At 39.0% G+C, this 18303-nt stretch overlaps 1 protein-coding gene across 2 annotated transcripts; it reads left to right on the top strand.

The window, feature by feature from the left end:
- Window positions 1-1810: 1810 nt before the first annotated feature.
- VIP (vasoactive intestinal peptide) lies at window positions 1811-7957 on the top strand (the record flags this gene model as incomplete). 2 transcript variants are annotated; one of them, XM_083858300.1, is made up of 6 exons in its annotated part: window positions 1811-1923; window positions 3335-3475; window positions 3856-3960; window positions 5449-5568; window positions 6163-6271; window positions 7786-7957. In XM_083858300.1, 6 exons carry the CDS (start codon window positions 1811-1813, stop codon window positions 7792-7794), a joined length of 597 nt encoding a protein of 198 aa, XP_083714426.1. In that variant the 3' UTR covers window positions 7795-7957. The 2 variants fall into 2 exon arrangements, with proteins under 2 accessions (XP_083714426.1, XP_083714427.1); XM_083858301.1 differs by lacking the exon at window positions 3856-3960.
- Between the last annotated feature and the right edge of the window lie 10346 nt (window positions 7958-18303).

Raw genomic sequence — 18303 nt, 5'->3', positions numbered from 1 at the left:
TCTTCGGCATTGAGCCTGCCTAACCTTTAGTGAAACATGAAACAGAAAAACTTATTAGAAGTAAGAAGAAATGGGGAAATCGTCTGTATGGATTTGGTACAATCGTTACTGAGCGAGTAGGAGGATTAGAGGCACAAAAGCTAAAGGGGGGGAAAAAAGAGGGAGAAAAAAAAATAAAAAAAAAAAAGAGAGGATAATGACCTTTACAGCTGAAATTCTTCTGCGATTCTTTGGCAAATATTTCAGGGAGGGCAGGCACCGAAAAGACACGGTGCGACCCTGAAGAGGCGCTGGCTGGGGCAGCGCTGTCCTGCCGGCCCCACGCCCACTGCCCTGGGCCTTTCCCTGCTGACCACAGACCTCTCTGAGGCAGGGAAAATTCGAAGGAGAAAAGCCAAATGCTGGAAAGCGATTCTCCCTTTCTGTGGCATTCCCGAGGTTTGGGCTTAAGACACCTTAGAAGGCAGAGCTAATGCCTCTCCTGCTCAGGGGGGTTTAAGATACACTCCAGCCACGCTGGGATCCACAGCACCATCACAAGCGCCGCCGTGCCTGGATGAGCCAAGCGGCTCTGGGATGGGAGCCTTAATCCGTGCTCCACGAACACGTAGGCAGCGTAAACAAAATAGCGAAGAGTAGAAAACACCCCGACACAAACTAAAACCCGTAGGAAAATTCTGTTTTCCAGACCAAGTTCCCGCGCACCTCGGGCGGGAAGAACCGTCAGGGACTGGCATGTGGCAGGGACGAAGCGGGACCAGCTTAGCGTGGAAACACTGCCGGAGAGCGAGGGAAAGGGAGCAACCCCGAGGCGCGGCAGGGGCTCCTCAGGGAAGCACGGGAGTGTGCAGGAAGGGAGCGGAGGGCCCTGGAAAGCGCAGCCCCCTTGGCTCCGGCCATCCCGGGTGCGGGCAGGGATGCGCGGGGTGGCCTGTCCCCGCAGAGCCCGACGGCCGCCCGCTCTCCCGCCTGGCGAGGCGGAATCACCCCTCCGACGGGGCTCCGCTCCTCCAAAACTATGTCATTAACATAAATCAAATAATGGCCGGGGGGGCCGGGGGGGGGAGGGGGAAGAGGTACGCGACTGCTCATGTGTTAAATATAAGTCTCTGACTGTCCTGAACAAAGCGACCGTCCCCTTGGGAAGGGTGACGTCTCTCCAGTAACGTGATTGCTCCTTCGGAAGCAGAAACGTGTAAACGCTATAAAACGCGGTGGCGCGGCGGGCAGCTCAGAGCGTGCGGCGAGACGGAGCCCTCCTCTTCATCCTCCTCCTCCTCCTCCTGTGCCGCCGCCCCGGCAGCCGCGCAGCGGAGCAGGGCACCCTGCCCCAGCACCGCTCCGCTCCGCACAGCCACACGCACCGACGGACTCGCGGCTCCGTGAGTAACTTTCTCCCCGCCGCGGCGGCAACTTCCCAGCGGAGGAGCGTGTGCCCGTCCCGCACCCTCGCTCCTCTTCTCCTCTCCCAGACCCGCAGGGGAGACATCCCGGCCGTCGGGGAGCGGGGAGAGGCTCTGAAAGCCCAGGGCAGCCGGGGCGGGAGCCTCCCCTACCGCTGAAGTGGCTGAGCCCCGGGCACCGCTGGTCGGTGGAGTCGCCTCCGGGGATGCCGCTCCCCGTGACCGCCGGCAGCTCCCCTGCTATCGAGACCTTGCTGGCCGGCGGCGTCTCTCGGGACGGGGACCGGGGTTGGGAGCGGGGCCGGGGCAGTGGCTCGGCGGCCCGAGGCGAAGCCCCGGTGGGGCGGGCGGTGCGGGCGGGCCGGTCGGAGGGTGACGGTGCGCTCTTCCCTCCGCAGGTGGCGGCCATGGAGCACCGCGGCGCCTCCCCGCTCCTCCTCGCCCTCGCCCTCCTCAGCGCCCTCTGCTGGCGGGCGCGGGCGCTGCCCCCGCGGGGCGCCGCCTTCCCTCCCGTGCCGCGGTAAGGCCGCGCTCTGCTCCGCTCCGCGCTCCAGCCCCTCCGCCCGCCGGTGCCCGATGGGGCTGTGAGAAGCGCCGGTCCTCCGGTGCGCCCTCGCAAGGAGCGGCGCTTCCCGTCGGGTGTTTGTCGGGCGGGTGCTGCGGTCCCGGGCGGTGCCGGCCGAGCCCCGCCCGTGTAAAGCCCCTGGGATGCGGGACACGCACCTCCCGAGGCGGACGCAGCCCCGCTGCCCCACGGGCTGGGGTGCCCTGGCCGCGGAGTGCGCAGGGGGAGGACGGGATGCGGGGCACGGTGAGCCCCGGGGACAGAGCGGAGGGGAGGTTTTGTACCTCTGCATCCCTCGGCTGGTTGGAGTTGGTGGTCCAGCTCCGTTAAACCAGATGGCAGAACGGTACGGTTTGCATTTCGGGGAGAGAAACATAAAGTGTAGGAGGACCAAGGAAAGGCAGGCAAAAAAGCGCGGTGATCCAAAAGGTGCGATTGAGCATTTCATTTTACACAGCAATTTGGCACCTTTTTTTTTTTTTTTAACCAGACAGAAGACTTACATGAATCAGAGATCTAAATTATCCTAAAAGTGACTTTAAATTTACAAGGGCATGTCTCTCTTAGCTTTAGTGTGTGATTTTTTGCATGCCATCACACACAGGGGTTTCCTACAACGATGGGAGCCTCTTGTCTGCCACAGAATATCAGAGCAGCCAGGAGGAAAGATGCCAAACGACTGCTGTGCAGTCAGACTGCCCTTGATAAAATACGACACTTCATAAGAAACCGCAGTTTACGAAAATGTGAAGTAACTGTACATCAGTTTATGCAGAGCAATTGCCATCATATATTTTAAGAGATTAAATGTGGAGATTTTTTTAACTTCTAACACGAGAGAATAAAAACATGTAGAGATACGTGACTGAACTTTTTATTTAGTTTGAAGTTCTTGGTGTATTTGCTTTCTTTGGAGAAGGCCTAGGAACTGTTTCATTCTGCATTTCAATGCACACCTTCTATCTTAACTGGGAATTAAGTACTTCACAGGAACAGTTTTCACTTTGCTGGGTAGAGGCTGTTAATTTCATTCATCATTTATCCAAAACGCAGTTGTTAGGAAAAGCTTCATGGTTGTCACTTGTGCTGTGACTGTCATACATTATGCACTGGAATAAATCGCGTTCAGTGACAACATTTATCTAGAAAAATGTGAATTTGAGAGAAGGATCTGTTGTGTCAATTAATGTAAAATTAAGCATGGATTCTACCTGAAAAGTTATTTTTTAATTATCCAGATTTCTTTAAATTGCCTTGCTGACTAAAGTAGGTAGATGTGCATTTGATGCAAACCAGAATGTTAACTCTAGTAAAGTGTGGCATGTCCTCAGCCAGCTGTACTTTACATGGTTTCTTTCTCCAACAGATTGGGAAACAGAATGCCATTTGCTGGAGCCAGTGAACCTGACCAAGCCCGTGGGTCATTAAAGTCAGAATCAGATATTTTGCAGAACACAGTACCTGAAAATGAGAAATTCTATTTCGATCTGTCCAGAATTATTGATAGGTGAGTTTCTTTATTATCATAAATACAAAGATGATGGACTACTTGATTTCTGCCAAAAGATCATTCACCTTTTCAAACTGAGAATTAGGAAAGGAAGACTCAATTACAGAAGAAAATCCCACAGCCGCTGCTTGAATAGTGGTAGCAGTAAGGATGTCAGCAGAAATGTTGATTGTTACATTCTGGCATGATGAATGTATTAACTTTCCAGGAAGGAGTAAAAAGAATACTGTGAAAATCTGGAAGTTATTTTAAGAAATTAGTTCCCTTTAAGATGTACAATACTTAAATTAAGGAAAGCAGTATGTTTACGAAATGAACATTATCAAAATTACATGAACCCAGGCTGTATTGTAGAGTTTATTTATTGTCCATTTCAGAAATGCAAGGAATGCTGATGGAATTTTCACCAGTGTCTACAGCCATCTTTTGGCTAAACTTGCTGTGAAGAGATATCTACATTCGCTTATTAGAAAACGAGTTAGGTGAGGTGACACTTACATTAGGTAGATTTCTTTTTCCTAGTTGGCTTTATTGGCAATTTTTTTACTCTTCTGTATCCAAGGTCTCCTTTCTGTGCTTTAGAGATACTGGAAGAAAAGCTTATATAATTAAGGGGGAGCTGAAAATCCTATATAAGTATTTAGTGATATTACAAAATGAGTATATTACTGTTTACTCCTGACACAGCTGTGCGAGGTAGAGGAACAGACACTGCACAAAGCATGGATAATGTGTACTGGAAATATAATGATTATCATGCTGAATTGCTAATTCTTATTTTTGGTAGTGTTTTTACTAGCTTGGTGGATGAGTGGCAGAAGTAAATACAAAGTGATTGATTACTCAGCACTTAACAACAGGGAAATACAGAATAAAATCAAGAAATGATTGGTTTATACTGAAAATGTGTAGTTTTTTCCTGCTGTAGAACATGTTGACAGGTGTTTGTGAGATCTGTATTTCAGCAGAATTCAAGAAAGAATGAGGCAAATTCATAGACTAGGAGTCTGGGTGCAATTTCCAGACCAATATGTTAATAAACTAAAGCACATAGGGTGCTGCATAAGATCACTGTATACTCTTCATGTTTTCAAATCCATAAGCAGCAACTGTGAGCCATTGTGACAATACCACTATATGCCTACTTCATATGCTCAAAAGCTGAGTAAAAATTAGACCCACTGTTTATGTCAGTGCTACCTTTGTTCCAGAACATACAGTTCCAGTTTCTCATAGGCTGTAAACTAACATAGACCATTTAAAATAGAACACCCTGACATTTCCCAAGATTGTGCACGAAGAAAAGGTCTCCAGGTCTGGCTTTCACAAGGTGTGTTTTGTCTTCTGAAACCTTAGACCAAGCATTTGTAGCTACTTATGTGATGCTGCACTCTTAACTTTCCTCAGTGGCAGACTCCACTTCCACTGTGTTCAATGTGAACAGCAATGAGGTCCTCTAAGAACTTATTGCTACTTAAACCAGGTTGTACCTTGGCATTGTACTGAAATATATTCACACAAATGATAGAAATTAGAAAAAAAATCTGTTTATTAGAAGGTGCAGCCTGGGGTGTGAGAACAGGCATGAGAGAGTCATGAAATCCACACTTAACCACTTGATCTTGCAGAAATCTTGGGACAAGGACTCTAGAAATAATTGACTATGTGTCCTAATTGCATAGGCCCTGGCAAAATTGAGAAGACAGACAGTGGAAGGTGTGTCCCAAAAGACTGAATAACAATCTTTGGAATTTGATCTTTGTTCTTAAAATACATAATAAGCCGTGGAAGCAGTGGCTTCTTGTCAGCAGAGGAAAGATCCAAAGTCATAGATGGAAATGAAAGCTAAAATGAAAATTTTATTTTATTAGGCTAATCAATATAATAAAGCTTATTTCACTCATTTAATGGTATTTTTTTTAAACAGATATCATATTTTAATTTTTCCTTTGTAATTGTTGTATTGCCAGCTCCCAGGACAGTCCTGTCAAACGCCACTCTGATGCTGTCTTCACCGACAACTACAGCCGCTTTCGAAAGCAGATGGCTGTGAAGAAATACTTAAACTCAGTTTTAACTGGAAAAAGAAGGTACTACAAGAAAGGACACATGTATTCTTTCCTTACTTCTATGGCATTTAGACAGAAAAGGCTTACATCCATGTATGTATACAGAGAGGACAAGCAAAACATTTTTTTCCGACTGGCACAGACACCACAATCAGATTAGAATAGAAGATTAGAGAGGACATGGCACCTGGCAATTTTAAAACTCTTCTGACAGATTCTTAAATTGTTTTTATTTAGAAAAAAATCTTTTTAAGGCAAAAATCCACAGAGCTATGGAAACATGAACAACAATTTTATAAAGAAATAAGTTGAAAATTTGTCTCTCTGTAAACACATGAAATGAGAAGTTGAAAATCCCTGAAGGACTGTATGTCCTAATCAGTTTAGGTGAGATGTGCCAGCATACGCTTTGTAGACCTTGTATTCCATTTGTATATTCACTAGTTTAGACAACTGTTTTTAAATATCATGTCTCATTAAGCATGCTATTTCGTATGTTCTGTAACAGTTTGGTTTAAGTGTAAGAAAATGTGAAGGAGCTATAGTTAGAAGAAGGCTTTGCTTTCTTTGCTTTTTCTTCTGAGAGCAATAAAACTTGTTTCTGACCCACAACAGCCAGGAAGAGCTAAATCCTGCTAAACTTCGAGATGAAGCAGAACTTCTTGAACCATCCTTTTCAGAAAACTACGATTCTGTAGATGAGCTGTTGAGCCACCTCCCACTGGTATGCTGAGATGGTCTTTTGTCTTGCTATTTGTTACTTGACTTGACCCATAAAATGAGATTAATTGTACATGAAGTGTGGCCTATAAGAAAATCAGAATACTCTAGGAAAGGGAGTCATGTTCCATGAACAGCTTTATGTTTCTACAGAGATTGTGTCTGAATAAAATGATAATTTTAATAATAAGCTTTAAGTTATCCCATGATTGCTGCTGTTGAAAAATCCTAATTAAATGGCACTGTTCATAACGCACCTAACTCACTTGGGTGTTTCAACCAGTGTGCACTGCAGCATAAAACCAGAAGTGACTCATTTTTAATTATAAAGATCATTATTTCTTCAGAGAACAAACTTGAGGATATTTCTTTTAATTAAAAAAAATGCTGCAGATTTCCTTTAGCATCTTTTTCATTAGAAAGGGGTTGCCCCTAGAACTAAGAGCATCAGCAAGATGAACCTTATGCATTAAGAAAGTACTTGACATGCAAATCTTGCAGTTACTGTTTTCCATTTAGCTGCTACTATTTTTTCTAAAGTAATTCACAATTATTTTTCCTTTGGTTTACTGAAACGTAAACCCTTCTACATCAACATTTGCAGGAACATAAGATTGAAAGGGTAAGGTAGAAATGAATTTGGCTTGGCATTGTTGAAAGTGTATTATGAAATTGATGATAGGATAGTTTTTGGGATTCAGCTGTGTCTCAAAAAGTAAGAAAAAAGATTCAAAGGCTATTCTTGAAGATAAAATTTGGAGAAATGTGTTTTCTTGTATCATCCCCAACCACCCATCCCCCTGCCGTTGTTTCTTTTCAAGACTGAAATAAAATGAGAAAATGCTCCTTTCCTTTCCATCAATGTGGCAGTTCCTCTATAATTCCTGAAGGTTAGAAAGGACATAAACTGCTTATGCATTGAGGAATTAAATAGTTTGTAAACAACATGATTTTAGAAAGAAATGTTCTTTCCAGACAAGATTAATGAAAAAAATATCTGCTCTTGGATTTTGCACCTTTTCGAAGTTCTGGCATTAACTAAAGGAGAAAGAGTAGTGGTGCAGCAGGTCGCAGATGTCCTCCTGAAAATGTTTTCAGTGCTTTGCGTTTTTATTGACTTTACTGATGAGGCAGATCTGCCTGTAGGTGAATCAGCATTGACTGTTACTTGTCATTTTATTGCAGTGCCCAGTTGCTAATGTAGTGTGGAATGAGCACCTGAATTTGTGTATCCATTTCAAGGATACAGGTTTTTTTCAAAGTGAGCAGTTCTGTGCTGTAGGCTAATCTGCAGTAACATTTTTCTCTAGTCCTTCAACCTTTCTTTTCTCATCCCACGGTCTTTTCTGACTGTAATTCCCACCAAACTCCTGTGAACAACAACATCTCAGCCTGCCAGTCCCAAGCACAGCAATTGTTTTAGAGCAAGTGTTACTCATGCTGACTGCCCTTATACACCTCATGATGCAACTGCTTGCAAAAGTGACTTCTAAAGCACATCTCTCCTTTGCTTTTCAGGACCCTTGAAGGACACCTGGTAAAGTCTATGACAAGAACAAGCTATTTTTGAGTTCCACATAGTATTTCAAAGAGATGACTTTAGTCATCAAACCAGAACAAATATGTTGTGAAGTGAAAGTTGTGATATATTTGTTTCTTACGTAATAAAAATTGTTATTTACATTGTAAATATTACTCTGGAGTTCTCTACTGAAAGCTGTACATATGGATGCCAGTTTAACTCATGAGAAGTCTGTGAGTCCATATGCTGTAAATCCTTTACTTCAATAAATTCATTTGAAAATGAGTGTGCAGCTGAAAAGAAGCCATCATGACTAATTAATTGGCTTATTTTAGGTGTGTTACAACTTCAGACAAATGTGTAATAATAAGGAAAAAAATTCTAGATAGCCTCACAAAGAACATACAACATGAGAAGAATGTCCAAAGTGTGTAGAACTGCTTTATGAAGATCTCTGAAGGTTATTGCCAAGCAAAAGGGAATGCTTTTCTAGCAGCTTACCAAGCAACTAGAAAAAATGAGTAAGAATTAAGACATTTTTGACCTCCAGCATTATCTTCTGGTTCACATTTTTAATATTTCACAATGTGTAAATTATAATAATGCCAGAAATATCTCCTTTATTTTCAGTTGTGTTTCAGATGCTCTGGAGCTGACAAAGTGCTAACAGAATGCAATCTTTTGACTTGTTTGATGCCTAAAGTCATCAGTTATTCTACATTATATTGTCTGTAGCTTTGATGATGAAACTATTGCTTATATATAAAATAGACCTGAAGACAGTTTACTATTTTTTCAGAATGAATGTAATTTACAGAATATGCAGACAATAAATCATTTTATTATCATGGCAAGTTATTACTGGTTTGAATCAGTGCTACAGTTACCTGGAACAACAGAGGTCCCAGTAAGTGCTGTCTGTACTATAGTAATAGGGGAAGATCATATTTTTAACTGATTTATGCTATATTATTTTGGAAAGACAAGTAAATAAACCTCCAGTCCCCTTTTCTGTAGCTTTCTATTGTTGTAGATGACCATGGAACTGAAAATTTGCAGCTGTTTGATTCACAGCATTGATGTAGAAAGTAGAAAAATTTATCAGACCTACTTGCAAGCTCAGTTTGGAATTTCAAGTATATTTATAAATCATACATATGCACACATAGACAGTGATAAAACTGATTTGCAAGTTTCACTTACAAATTTACTGTTCTCATTTAGAAAGAAACTTCTAAAATGATAAAATCTGAGGTTTATGGAGACTAGTTCTCATAAATATGTAGCCCTCCAATTTGCAATTTTTTTTGAATATTGGCAACTGTATGTCAAAAGAAAACCAGCTTTCACAGACCAGGTGCTAATATTGCTATTTCTATCTAGCCTTGACAGAATCTATTTTAACCTAAGCCAATGAGTGGTTAACAAAAGTTATATTTTCACAAAAGACATAATTTTGAAGTCTTCTCTTGAAAAGTGGTTTTCCACCCCCAATTCCTATCATATTATGAACATCTGAAAGTAAAAACATCTTTGTAAATATTTGAAAGATCCTAACAGACTGATGCTATAATGCTTCCTTAAAAATTTTCCTCTGTGTAGTTTGAACTATGTTAGTATTTCTGTGAGATGTAATCATTAAAAAATAAGTGAAAAAATACAACCAGAAGCAAAGCTGCATATGGTCTTTATACATAGTTGTTTTTTTTAAATATGTGTCATTCAGTCAATTTAAAGTATTGAAAATTGGAGTAATCAAATTTTTGACTACACAATTCCAGAAATAATTTTTTCCTAAATTTTTCTTTCTAATCTTCCTGATATTCCTGATATTTTGTTCTCCATAGAAAATAGCACAATTTGAAACCTGTATTTTCTCTTTTGCATTAAGATGAAGAAGAAAACAGAGACACTTACTAGGAAATTATATATATATATATATATATATATATATATATATATATACACGTACACACACAGACATTGTAATAGTTCAGTAGCATGGTAGCTTCCCCTGAGGGTTAGCATACAGTGACAGTCTAAAAAACATGCTAAATTCTGTGTACAGTGTAGCAAAACCTAGCACTGACAGGAGAGGCACTAACTTACAGAATATCTTTGGCTTAGTATTTGTGTTAAAGGATGACTTCTAACTTGTTATAGCAACCTTTGACTTTCCCTAGCAGATTTAAAGCCCAATTAATACAGTGAGAGGAATTAATTGAGGAAGAGGTAACACTTCACCTCAAGCTCATGGGCAAGTGGTCATGGTAAGGTTAAATGGCAAAATTGAAGAGAAATTGTAATATTTCACTGAATGACACAAGTTTTCATCCTGTCAATGATTTGATACATCCCACCAGTCTTAAAGCCTATCTGCAGAATGTCCTAAGAGTGGAATCAAAACACTGCATTATTAGGAGAACGAAGAAGTCAGCCCCAAAGGGAGTGTCAGGAGAACTGCTAAGAGGGGAAAAAATACCCTGGAGATTTAGAAGAGCAGCACTGACAGAGAGGAAGGAAGAAAACTATTATGGGTTATTTGGGTATATATTGAAGAAAGATCTCACCAATTTTTCTTCAGAATTTCACTTCTAACACATGATAGGCATACCTGTGATCTCACAGGATAGAATTAATTGGACTTTGTTTTATCTAATGGGGTTTGCTTTTTAAAGCTTTCCTTTGGAGCTCTTAAAGAAAGGTACAGAATCACCTTTAAGCACATCTTCAACAGCACTAAAAAAGGATCTTTTTTGGTCCTAAATCCATAGAGAGAATTTTCATGCTTGCGTGCATCTGCGCATTCATCATCCATTCAAGGAGAGTCAGAATTGTGTATAAAACCATGAGAATTACAAAAGTTGACAAAACAATTTAAGATTACAGCCATAAAGCACATTAAAAACAAATAAACCCTAACAGCTCCTCTGATATTTTAAATGGATTTTAAGGGCTATGAGTGTTTGTTCCACCTGAAAGTCTGAGAAAAAAAATCCGTTCAAAGCTAAGGAAATGGATAGCTTTGATCCAAAACATAGTTACACAATCGTGTATAGGCATATTGAATTCTCCCCAAAGGTGGACCTTTTGGAAAGAGATGTATGCACACAGGAATAATTTTTTACTTGCAAGATACTTGGGGCAGGGAGATGGAAAAGGCTGCCAACTGCCTTTAGTAATATTACTTATGCTTTCCACTACCTCTTTTATTTTTCCTAACTTTCTCTCTCCCTCCTCCCGCTTACCACAGGCTTTCTCAGACTTTAATATACTCACTGTTGCCTTGCAATGTTGGTGTATGAATTTTTTTGTTGTTGTTGTTTTTGAGAAGGGCAATTAGATCAGAATTTAAGTTTAGGCACGGGAATCTAAGAACTGCCAGCCTGGTTGATGGAGAGGAGTATTGCAGAGAACCAGAGAACCTGGCACAACCAGATTTGCAGGAGCAGTCTGTTCTGCTCACAAACAGTCCCTGACTTACCACTGGAGACTTCCCATTTGCTGTGTGACTGGCAGAGAAGACTGACCTCTGCTTGGATACATCAAACAGAAATGTGTCCTCCGGGGCTTGTGCTGGCTCAGGCACCTACCATATTTTCAGCTTTTCTCTTTTCTGATCTCAAGCAGTCACAGACAAATTGTTTGCCAGCTGGCCAAATTAGTTTAGAACTGGAAGCAGGAAACTAGGCACCTTTTACACCAATCTTTAGAAAGTCCAAAGAATAATTTGATGCATATTCTTTCTCTGATGTAAATAAACAGGAAAGGTTTTATTTCAGTTTTGCACACACTTACATGCAGGCCAATAGGGAGAGGAAAAAAAACAACTTTTTCTTGTGAGGATAAACATTTTCAAAAACTTAATCAATCAATATTTGTAAATAAAAATATGACTGACTACTCAAAATTAAACTGAAAGTGACATAAATAATAGTATTACAGTAAAAAGAGATACATATCTAAATATCAACATTATCATGATAAGAACAATATTTCCAGTAAAGCATATTTTTGGGAAAAAATACTGTTTCCATAATGAGATGAAAAAAAAGAGCAGAACTATCTTGTTCTTCTCCATTAGGCAGATTATTTAGTATTAGATTGATTTTTGCATAGGATAATATGCTTAGAAGAATGTACATGAGAAGTGTGCATAAGATCCATTTTCTGTATCCTTTTCTAGAACAGCTCTGAACATTTCAATGAGACCACAGCATCTAATAGCCTAAGTTATTTCTAAACATGGGATTTAAACACTTTTAGTATGTAGATACAGTTATTTAGTAGTTTTCTAGTCAGGATTTATCCAACACATACCCTATTTTTGGAATGGCAGGAAAGCAGAAGAAAATCTAAAAACAGTCACAGTCTTCTGTTGGATGAGATGTATCTGTGAAGACCTTTCTACTTAGGAAATGAACTCAGAGCAAAAACTTTTGTCAGTAGCTTATGAAATAGTAAAACTGTTAACTGGGAGGTGTCAGTTGTTACACATCAGCTTTTTGAAAGAGAAGAATTCATTTATATGAAGTTTGGGAGGCTCCTCATTGTTTGCTTGTTTTATATGCTGTTGAATTGCTTTTCACAGAAAGTGGTCACAAGTATGTTTGACAGATGTCTTATCACCATTTGTTTCTATTCTAACACAGTTCTTAATCTTTGTTTTTCAGACAGTCCCTCTTCCCATAATCACAGCCAGAACATCTGCACACTGGTTTAAGCAAGCAATTTTCCCTTATTAGGGAGTATAGAAAGCAAACTGCTGCATTCTAGGAAGACTCTTCATGACAAGGCTAAGGGTATATAATTTATGCAGAGAGACCGAGTCTTGGTTAAAAAGAGTTTGAAAAATTCAAGCTTTGGTGTCAATAGTTTCAGTCCCATCTGGCGATTCCTTCCACAGCAGTGCATTGTACTTGGAATTCCAAAGCTGGTATCAGAGTTCTGGTCTTGGAATTATAGTATGAAAGAGGAAATTGGTGAATGTTGAGGTAGAGCAAGTGAAGACTGTGTCTTCAAAAAAGTACCTGATGTTAAACTTACTTATATAGGGCTGTTTGTTCCCTGTAGGTTTAAGACTCTTGCTTCAAGAAGAAATAGCCATCTCTTATGTCAGAGGACCTCACAATACACAAGTTCACTCATTAACTTAGCAAACTCCCTCAGTAGCACAGCTGGGTTGTTTGTCCCCTAATTCTGCTGCTGCACAGATCTAGCAGCTGTACTTGTTGGGAACCTCCCTTTTACTGGCAGCCTAAGTTGACCCACATATTTTCAAACATTTCTTACAATCCTAATCATCTCCCCATTGTATGAGTACCATTACTCATCTCAGGGACCTGTATTCTTTGATGTATTTATAGACGCCTTGTCACTCCCAGCCCTGCTTTGTTAGGCTGAAGAAACAGTTTGTCTTGTCTAATCTTGTAAACAAATCCATATTTCCAAGACTGTACTGGAGCCCCATGCCCAATGGGCTCATATTCTATAATGACTTTAACACTCCTAAATTACTGTTTGCTAACTGAATCTGAAAGTCTCTTCGTTTTTGCAAATATTTAGGAAAAATTACTGGTGATTTTGAAGGCCTCTGTCTTGAAGGTCTTGGAAGAGCTGATTTTTCAGTCCAGCTATTTTTTGTTTGTTTGTTTTTTTTTTCTCAAACATTTGTGAGTTTTCTAAAGCTGAGAAAACAGAATCACCGAGCACTTGATATAGGGTACCTTTTTTGGAGCAAGTGCACTCAATTCAATCTAAAATGCATATAAAGCAAAACTCCACTCTTAAAAAGGCAACTGCCCAGACTACTGAGTAGTTTCACCTAGATCTCTGCGTCCTTTTTACAGGGCTATAGCCTATATTTTTAATTCAACTTCCTTAACCTGCAGCCAAGGGAAATGACAAATGCAGCCCTCACGTTACCCTTCCATACACTGTGATACTGGACAGATGGGTGGCAGCAGGAGCAGCCCTGTTCTTTGCTGACTTTTGGCAGCCTAAGGGAAAAGGGAGAGCAGCTCACAGCAAAGCCCTAGCACACTATCAAGGAGATGAGGGTAAAAACAGTTTTATGTCCTCTGATTTGCCCTGTGAGTAGTGAGTAGTATAGTTCACAGAGTGGCCTGTCATCCACATTAATTCTTCAAGAGAAAGATGGAAGAGAGCCAGAAAAGTATTCATTTGTGTATTTATGTCATGTATATTAAAATATCATGCTAAAGTATAATGCCAGTGATGCTAAGGGGCTGAGGGTCTCCTTTCAGGCATAGCTAAAGGATTAGAACAGGGATTACCTTCTGGATCATTAGTCTACTGCTGTGCAGGAATAAAGAAATCCAGCTGAGTGGACTACTTGGGTCATCGCTCTTTGATTTATGATTCATACTCTGTTCAGTACAGGTGAGAATACAAGTGCTCAATGTACCCTACTTTCATAGAGAAGGGGTTTGATTCTGTAAAGATCAAATTCAATTGGGTATTGCACATTCTGTAACTTTCAGTCTCCATTTAAATGTATTTTCCCAAAGAATGGCTAATTCAAAATTTCATTTCCCTAGCCTTAGCACTGTTGAATAGCTTTTTCACATTTGCAATGTTCTGAAGGGTTCTGGAATCATATATGAGGTAATTAGATTGCTTTTCGGTATTGGAACAAACAGAACTTCACCTGGTAAAGTCAGAGTGACATTTCAATGGGACTTTTCCTTGCCTATGCTTTATAAATAGGTTTGCAGGATCTGATTAGTAAGAAAGTCTATGGCCACTAGACAACTTATCTCTGTAAAAAGAACTAATCCATATAAATATTCTACGTTATATTTCTAATTACATTGCCTCTTAACAATTCCCTGGGAGAAATCTATCAGAAATTCTGCTTCAAAGACATATTAGGTTTTATACTAATTTCTGTTTGTTGAATGATGCTCTTCAGTGTAAAAACAGCATGCTACAAAATTATAATCCATATAGACTATTAAATTATTTTCTGTTAAAAAGTGAAAAAATCAATGAAGGAGAACCTTTCCTGCCCCAGCTTTACTCTAGCTGCAATGGCAGACCACAGCAGAAAATATTATGGACTTCTACACTCTTTCTGGTAAAATTTAAAGCAGATTTTAAGCTGTTATAACCTACATTGTGTGATTAAATTTTGCAAGGGCTGTGTATCAATAGAGGAGTTTTGGCAGGCCTAGGAACCAGAGTCTTCCAAATTCAGCCCATGACATAGATACAGAGTGAAGAGCATTCTTTTTGGCTAGCTCTGACTGGTCAAGAATTTTTGTCTAGTGTGCATTTCCTTGAGTACCCACTATTATTTTAGGCTTCTTTTTATTACTGGACATAAACAAAGTAATTTGAAAGAACATCTCATTGTAACTTATTTACATCACAAGATGCATCATAGAGGGACACTACAAGAAATTGACAACTTCATGGAGTATTATTTGTTGTGGGAGAATCTGCTACTGAAAAAATAAGAGCAATCCAAGTCAATAATTTTTAAGTAAAATCTGATACTTAATTGAAGAATTGTTAAACATACGTATTTTGCATATTTTTCATAGTTTCTACATTGTCATGTTCAAAAAACAGACACTTGGTTAGGTTTAATTTTCTGAGATTTTCAGCTCAAATGTTGGAAAAATCTTCTGGTTTTTTAATGCTTAGATGCACTAGATACTTCCTATAAATCTGCTAGAGTAATTACCCATATGCAAAATATCTAATAGAAAAAAATAATTCATAATTGTATTTTTTACTTTTTGATCTGTTTCTTCTATGACAGCTTTTCAGATATGTGTTGATTAAAGACTTTAACTCAGACAGTAATTTTAAATGTACAAATAACAAGTTACCAATGACATCTGGTCTAGTTGTCATTTTCCCTTTGCATTCCGCAGTTTAGATACAAACTTAAACTGGTACATATTGCTAATTTTTCACACAAGGAAAGAGAATAAAATAAAATAGGAGTAAATTGAAAAAGAACTTATGTTCTATTTGTACTTGGTAGTGGTAGAAAGTTTTAAGCTGAACCATTCAAACACACACGCCAAAATTTATTAAGACTTCTTCAAGCTGGTTGCACCGTAACCCAGGCAAAGGAATATTTTCAATCTTGTTTTCCTTTTGCTAATATTCACTGTCAGCAAACAAGAATTCCAAGAAACTGGATTTTGAAGAGTGTCTCAAATAATTTGATTTAGTTAGGAGACAATTTATTTAATTAATGAACTGCTCATTTCTTGATAAAATATTTAGGGAATGTTTGAAAGCAAAGTACTCTTCAGATACACCACTATCTTTCTATTTTGATGAAGGAGCCAGCATGTTTATGACTTCTCTGAATTACTGTGGCTTACAGGTTAGGTGTGTGACTCTTTCTCCAGAGGCACAACTGCTGTAGCCACATCTTGGATGGAGCTCACTCTTATTACTTGTGTCAAAAGTAATTGTGTAGAGTTACATTTAATTACTGTGAAGATTGTGATTTCATGTGTTTCCTGATACTTCATATTCCTGGTTAAATTTCTTTTAGTTGTGAAGATCTTATCCTTAATCATATAGACATAAAGACCTGTTACTATAACTGTAGAATGTAATCAAAACCACCACTTTTGTATTTGTTTATTGAGTCTTATATTAAGTATATAATGTATAGGTACTAAAAAATAGTAGTTGGGTGAATTGGATTTTTTATTTTTATTTTAAATACAACTTCAAAATAAAACAGCATCTAAGGGTTGATATAGTTTCCTTCCATAATTTTCATTTCCTTTTTATTCCATCAAGAATAAATACATAGGCGAAAGAAAGCATAAACTAAAAGGATAATGCCTGTGGAAGACAAGTTTGTGTAAATTAGCAGAGAATAAATTTAGGTAAGAAATGAGATGAAGTTTCTAGCTATCATAGAGCTGAAATTATGGGAGCATGTTTCAATTTGAATTTTAAGCTGCTACTTCATATATTTAGTGCATTTATGAAACTGGTAATTTGATATGGTTCTTCTGTGATAGCAAGATCTCAAATATCCAAGGGCTCTGAGTGCTCTACTCCAAGTCAACATGTAAGAAAATCACAGATCAGCAAATTGTAAATCTTTTCACTGTGGATGACTGTTATTTGTTGAACTAAGTGAGTTTCACATTGTCTGTTTTGTTGTATAGATTTACAGGCTGAGAGAAACTTAGATGGATGACAATATTGCAGATGTACTGATTTTAGTTTTTAAAATATAGCAGTAAATGCAGATATATAGAGAATAATTAATATTTTGAGTCAAAAAAGACCTCCAGAGACAGTGAAATCCCATACATATATAAATATCACTCATAACTAAGGAAGTCTACATTTTTAGGTGGAAAAATGTAGCACGTTACCATTTTTATGATAAATAAAATAAGTTGGGAAAATATGTTTTGCTGCATGTTTATTAATTCACTCAATGTACATAAAAATATATACAGATATATTCCAACATACCTTTTTATCCATAGTTGTCTTTCTAATTCTTGGCAGGTGTTGGACTTTCCAGGGAAAATGACAATTTGAAGGAAAACAAGCAGCATAAAACATAAACATGGTTAATCAGAGCTTTGTTTCCCACTACCTTCAGGTTCATTATATCACCAAAGTGAGCCATTGGAATCCAGCTTTCATGGCTCTTCAGAAAACTTCTTATTGAAAAAATTTACTTTTTAAATTTGGTTTTGTGTTCCACAGGTAGGAATGCAGCCCCTGAGGCCTGGATTCTGTGTGGACTTTGTAAGTGCTTGCAAAGTCATAGTTACTTGACTGGCTCTATAGATCTACAAAAATTAAAGATCTATGCAGATCACATATAATATTGTTCTTGTGCACACAAAAACCCTCTGACTCTTAGCAACTGGGGATAGATATGAAGATGGACTATATCACTGTTTTTATGGGTAAGCCAAAGAAAGACCAATATGAGGAGAAAAACTGAATTGAATCCCACTCAAGACAATGAAAAATACTGTGGACTAAGACAGAAATGCAACATTTTGATATTTTGAGATCCTTCTGTATAGTGCTACTCAGAAATAATTTGCTAAACTGTTGTATTGAATTAATCTATTAGAGAAAACAGATACCTGTTTTAGGCATTGTTCTGCTTCTAATTGATTTTCTATTTGCATATTACAACTCCATTACAATCACATAAACAATGCATTGTACCAGGTAACATCTTTATACTTGAAACTTACGTCATAATGAAACATGGTCTAAGAAAAGTATCCACATCCATTTAATCACAGCAGTCAGGGTAAGTTGAAGTCTATTTGGTAGAGCGCTCAGAGATTTAAGTGCATTTAATAGAAAAGAAAAGAATGATCAGGTGAGTCAGTCATCTCAAATTATTTCTCATTTATAGCAGTCTAAAATTTAGGACATGTTAATTAGTTTAGAATGAAAATTTCTGCCTAAGAGCCAGTTGTTAACATGGCCTCTGGATGAACTGAAGTTCACAATAAGTCCCTACCACA

Source organism: Zosterops lateralis, assembly GCF_965231275.1.
Source record: "Zosterops lateralis genome assembly, chromosome: 3".
NCBI lineage: Eukaryota > Metazoa > Chordata > Aves > Passeriformes > Zosteropidae > Zosterops > Zosterops lateralis.
Note: the sequence above shows the minus strand (reverse complement) of the source record. Positions and strands in the feature narration are given on the sequence as shown.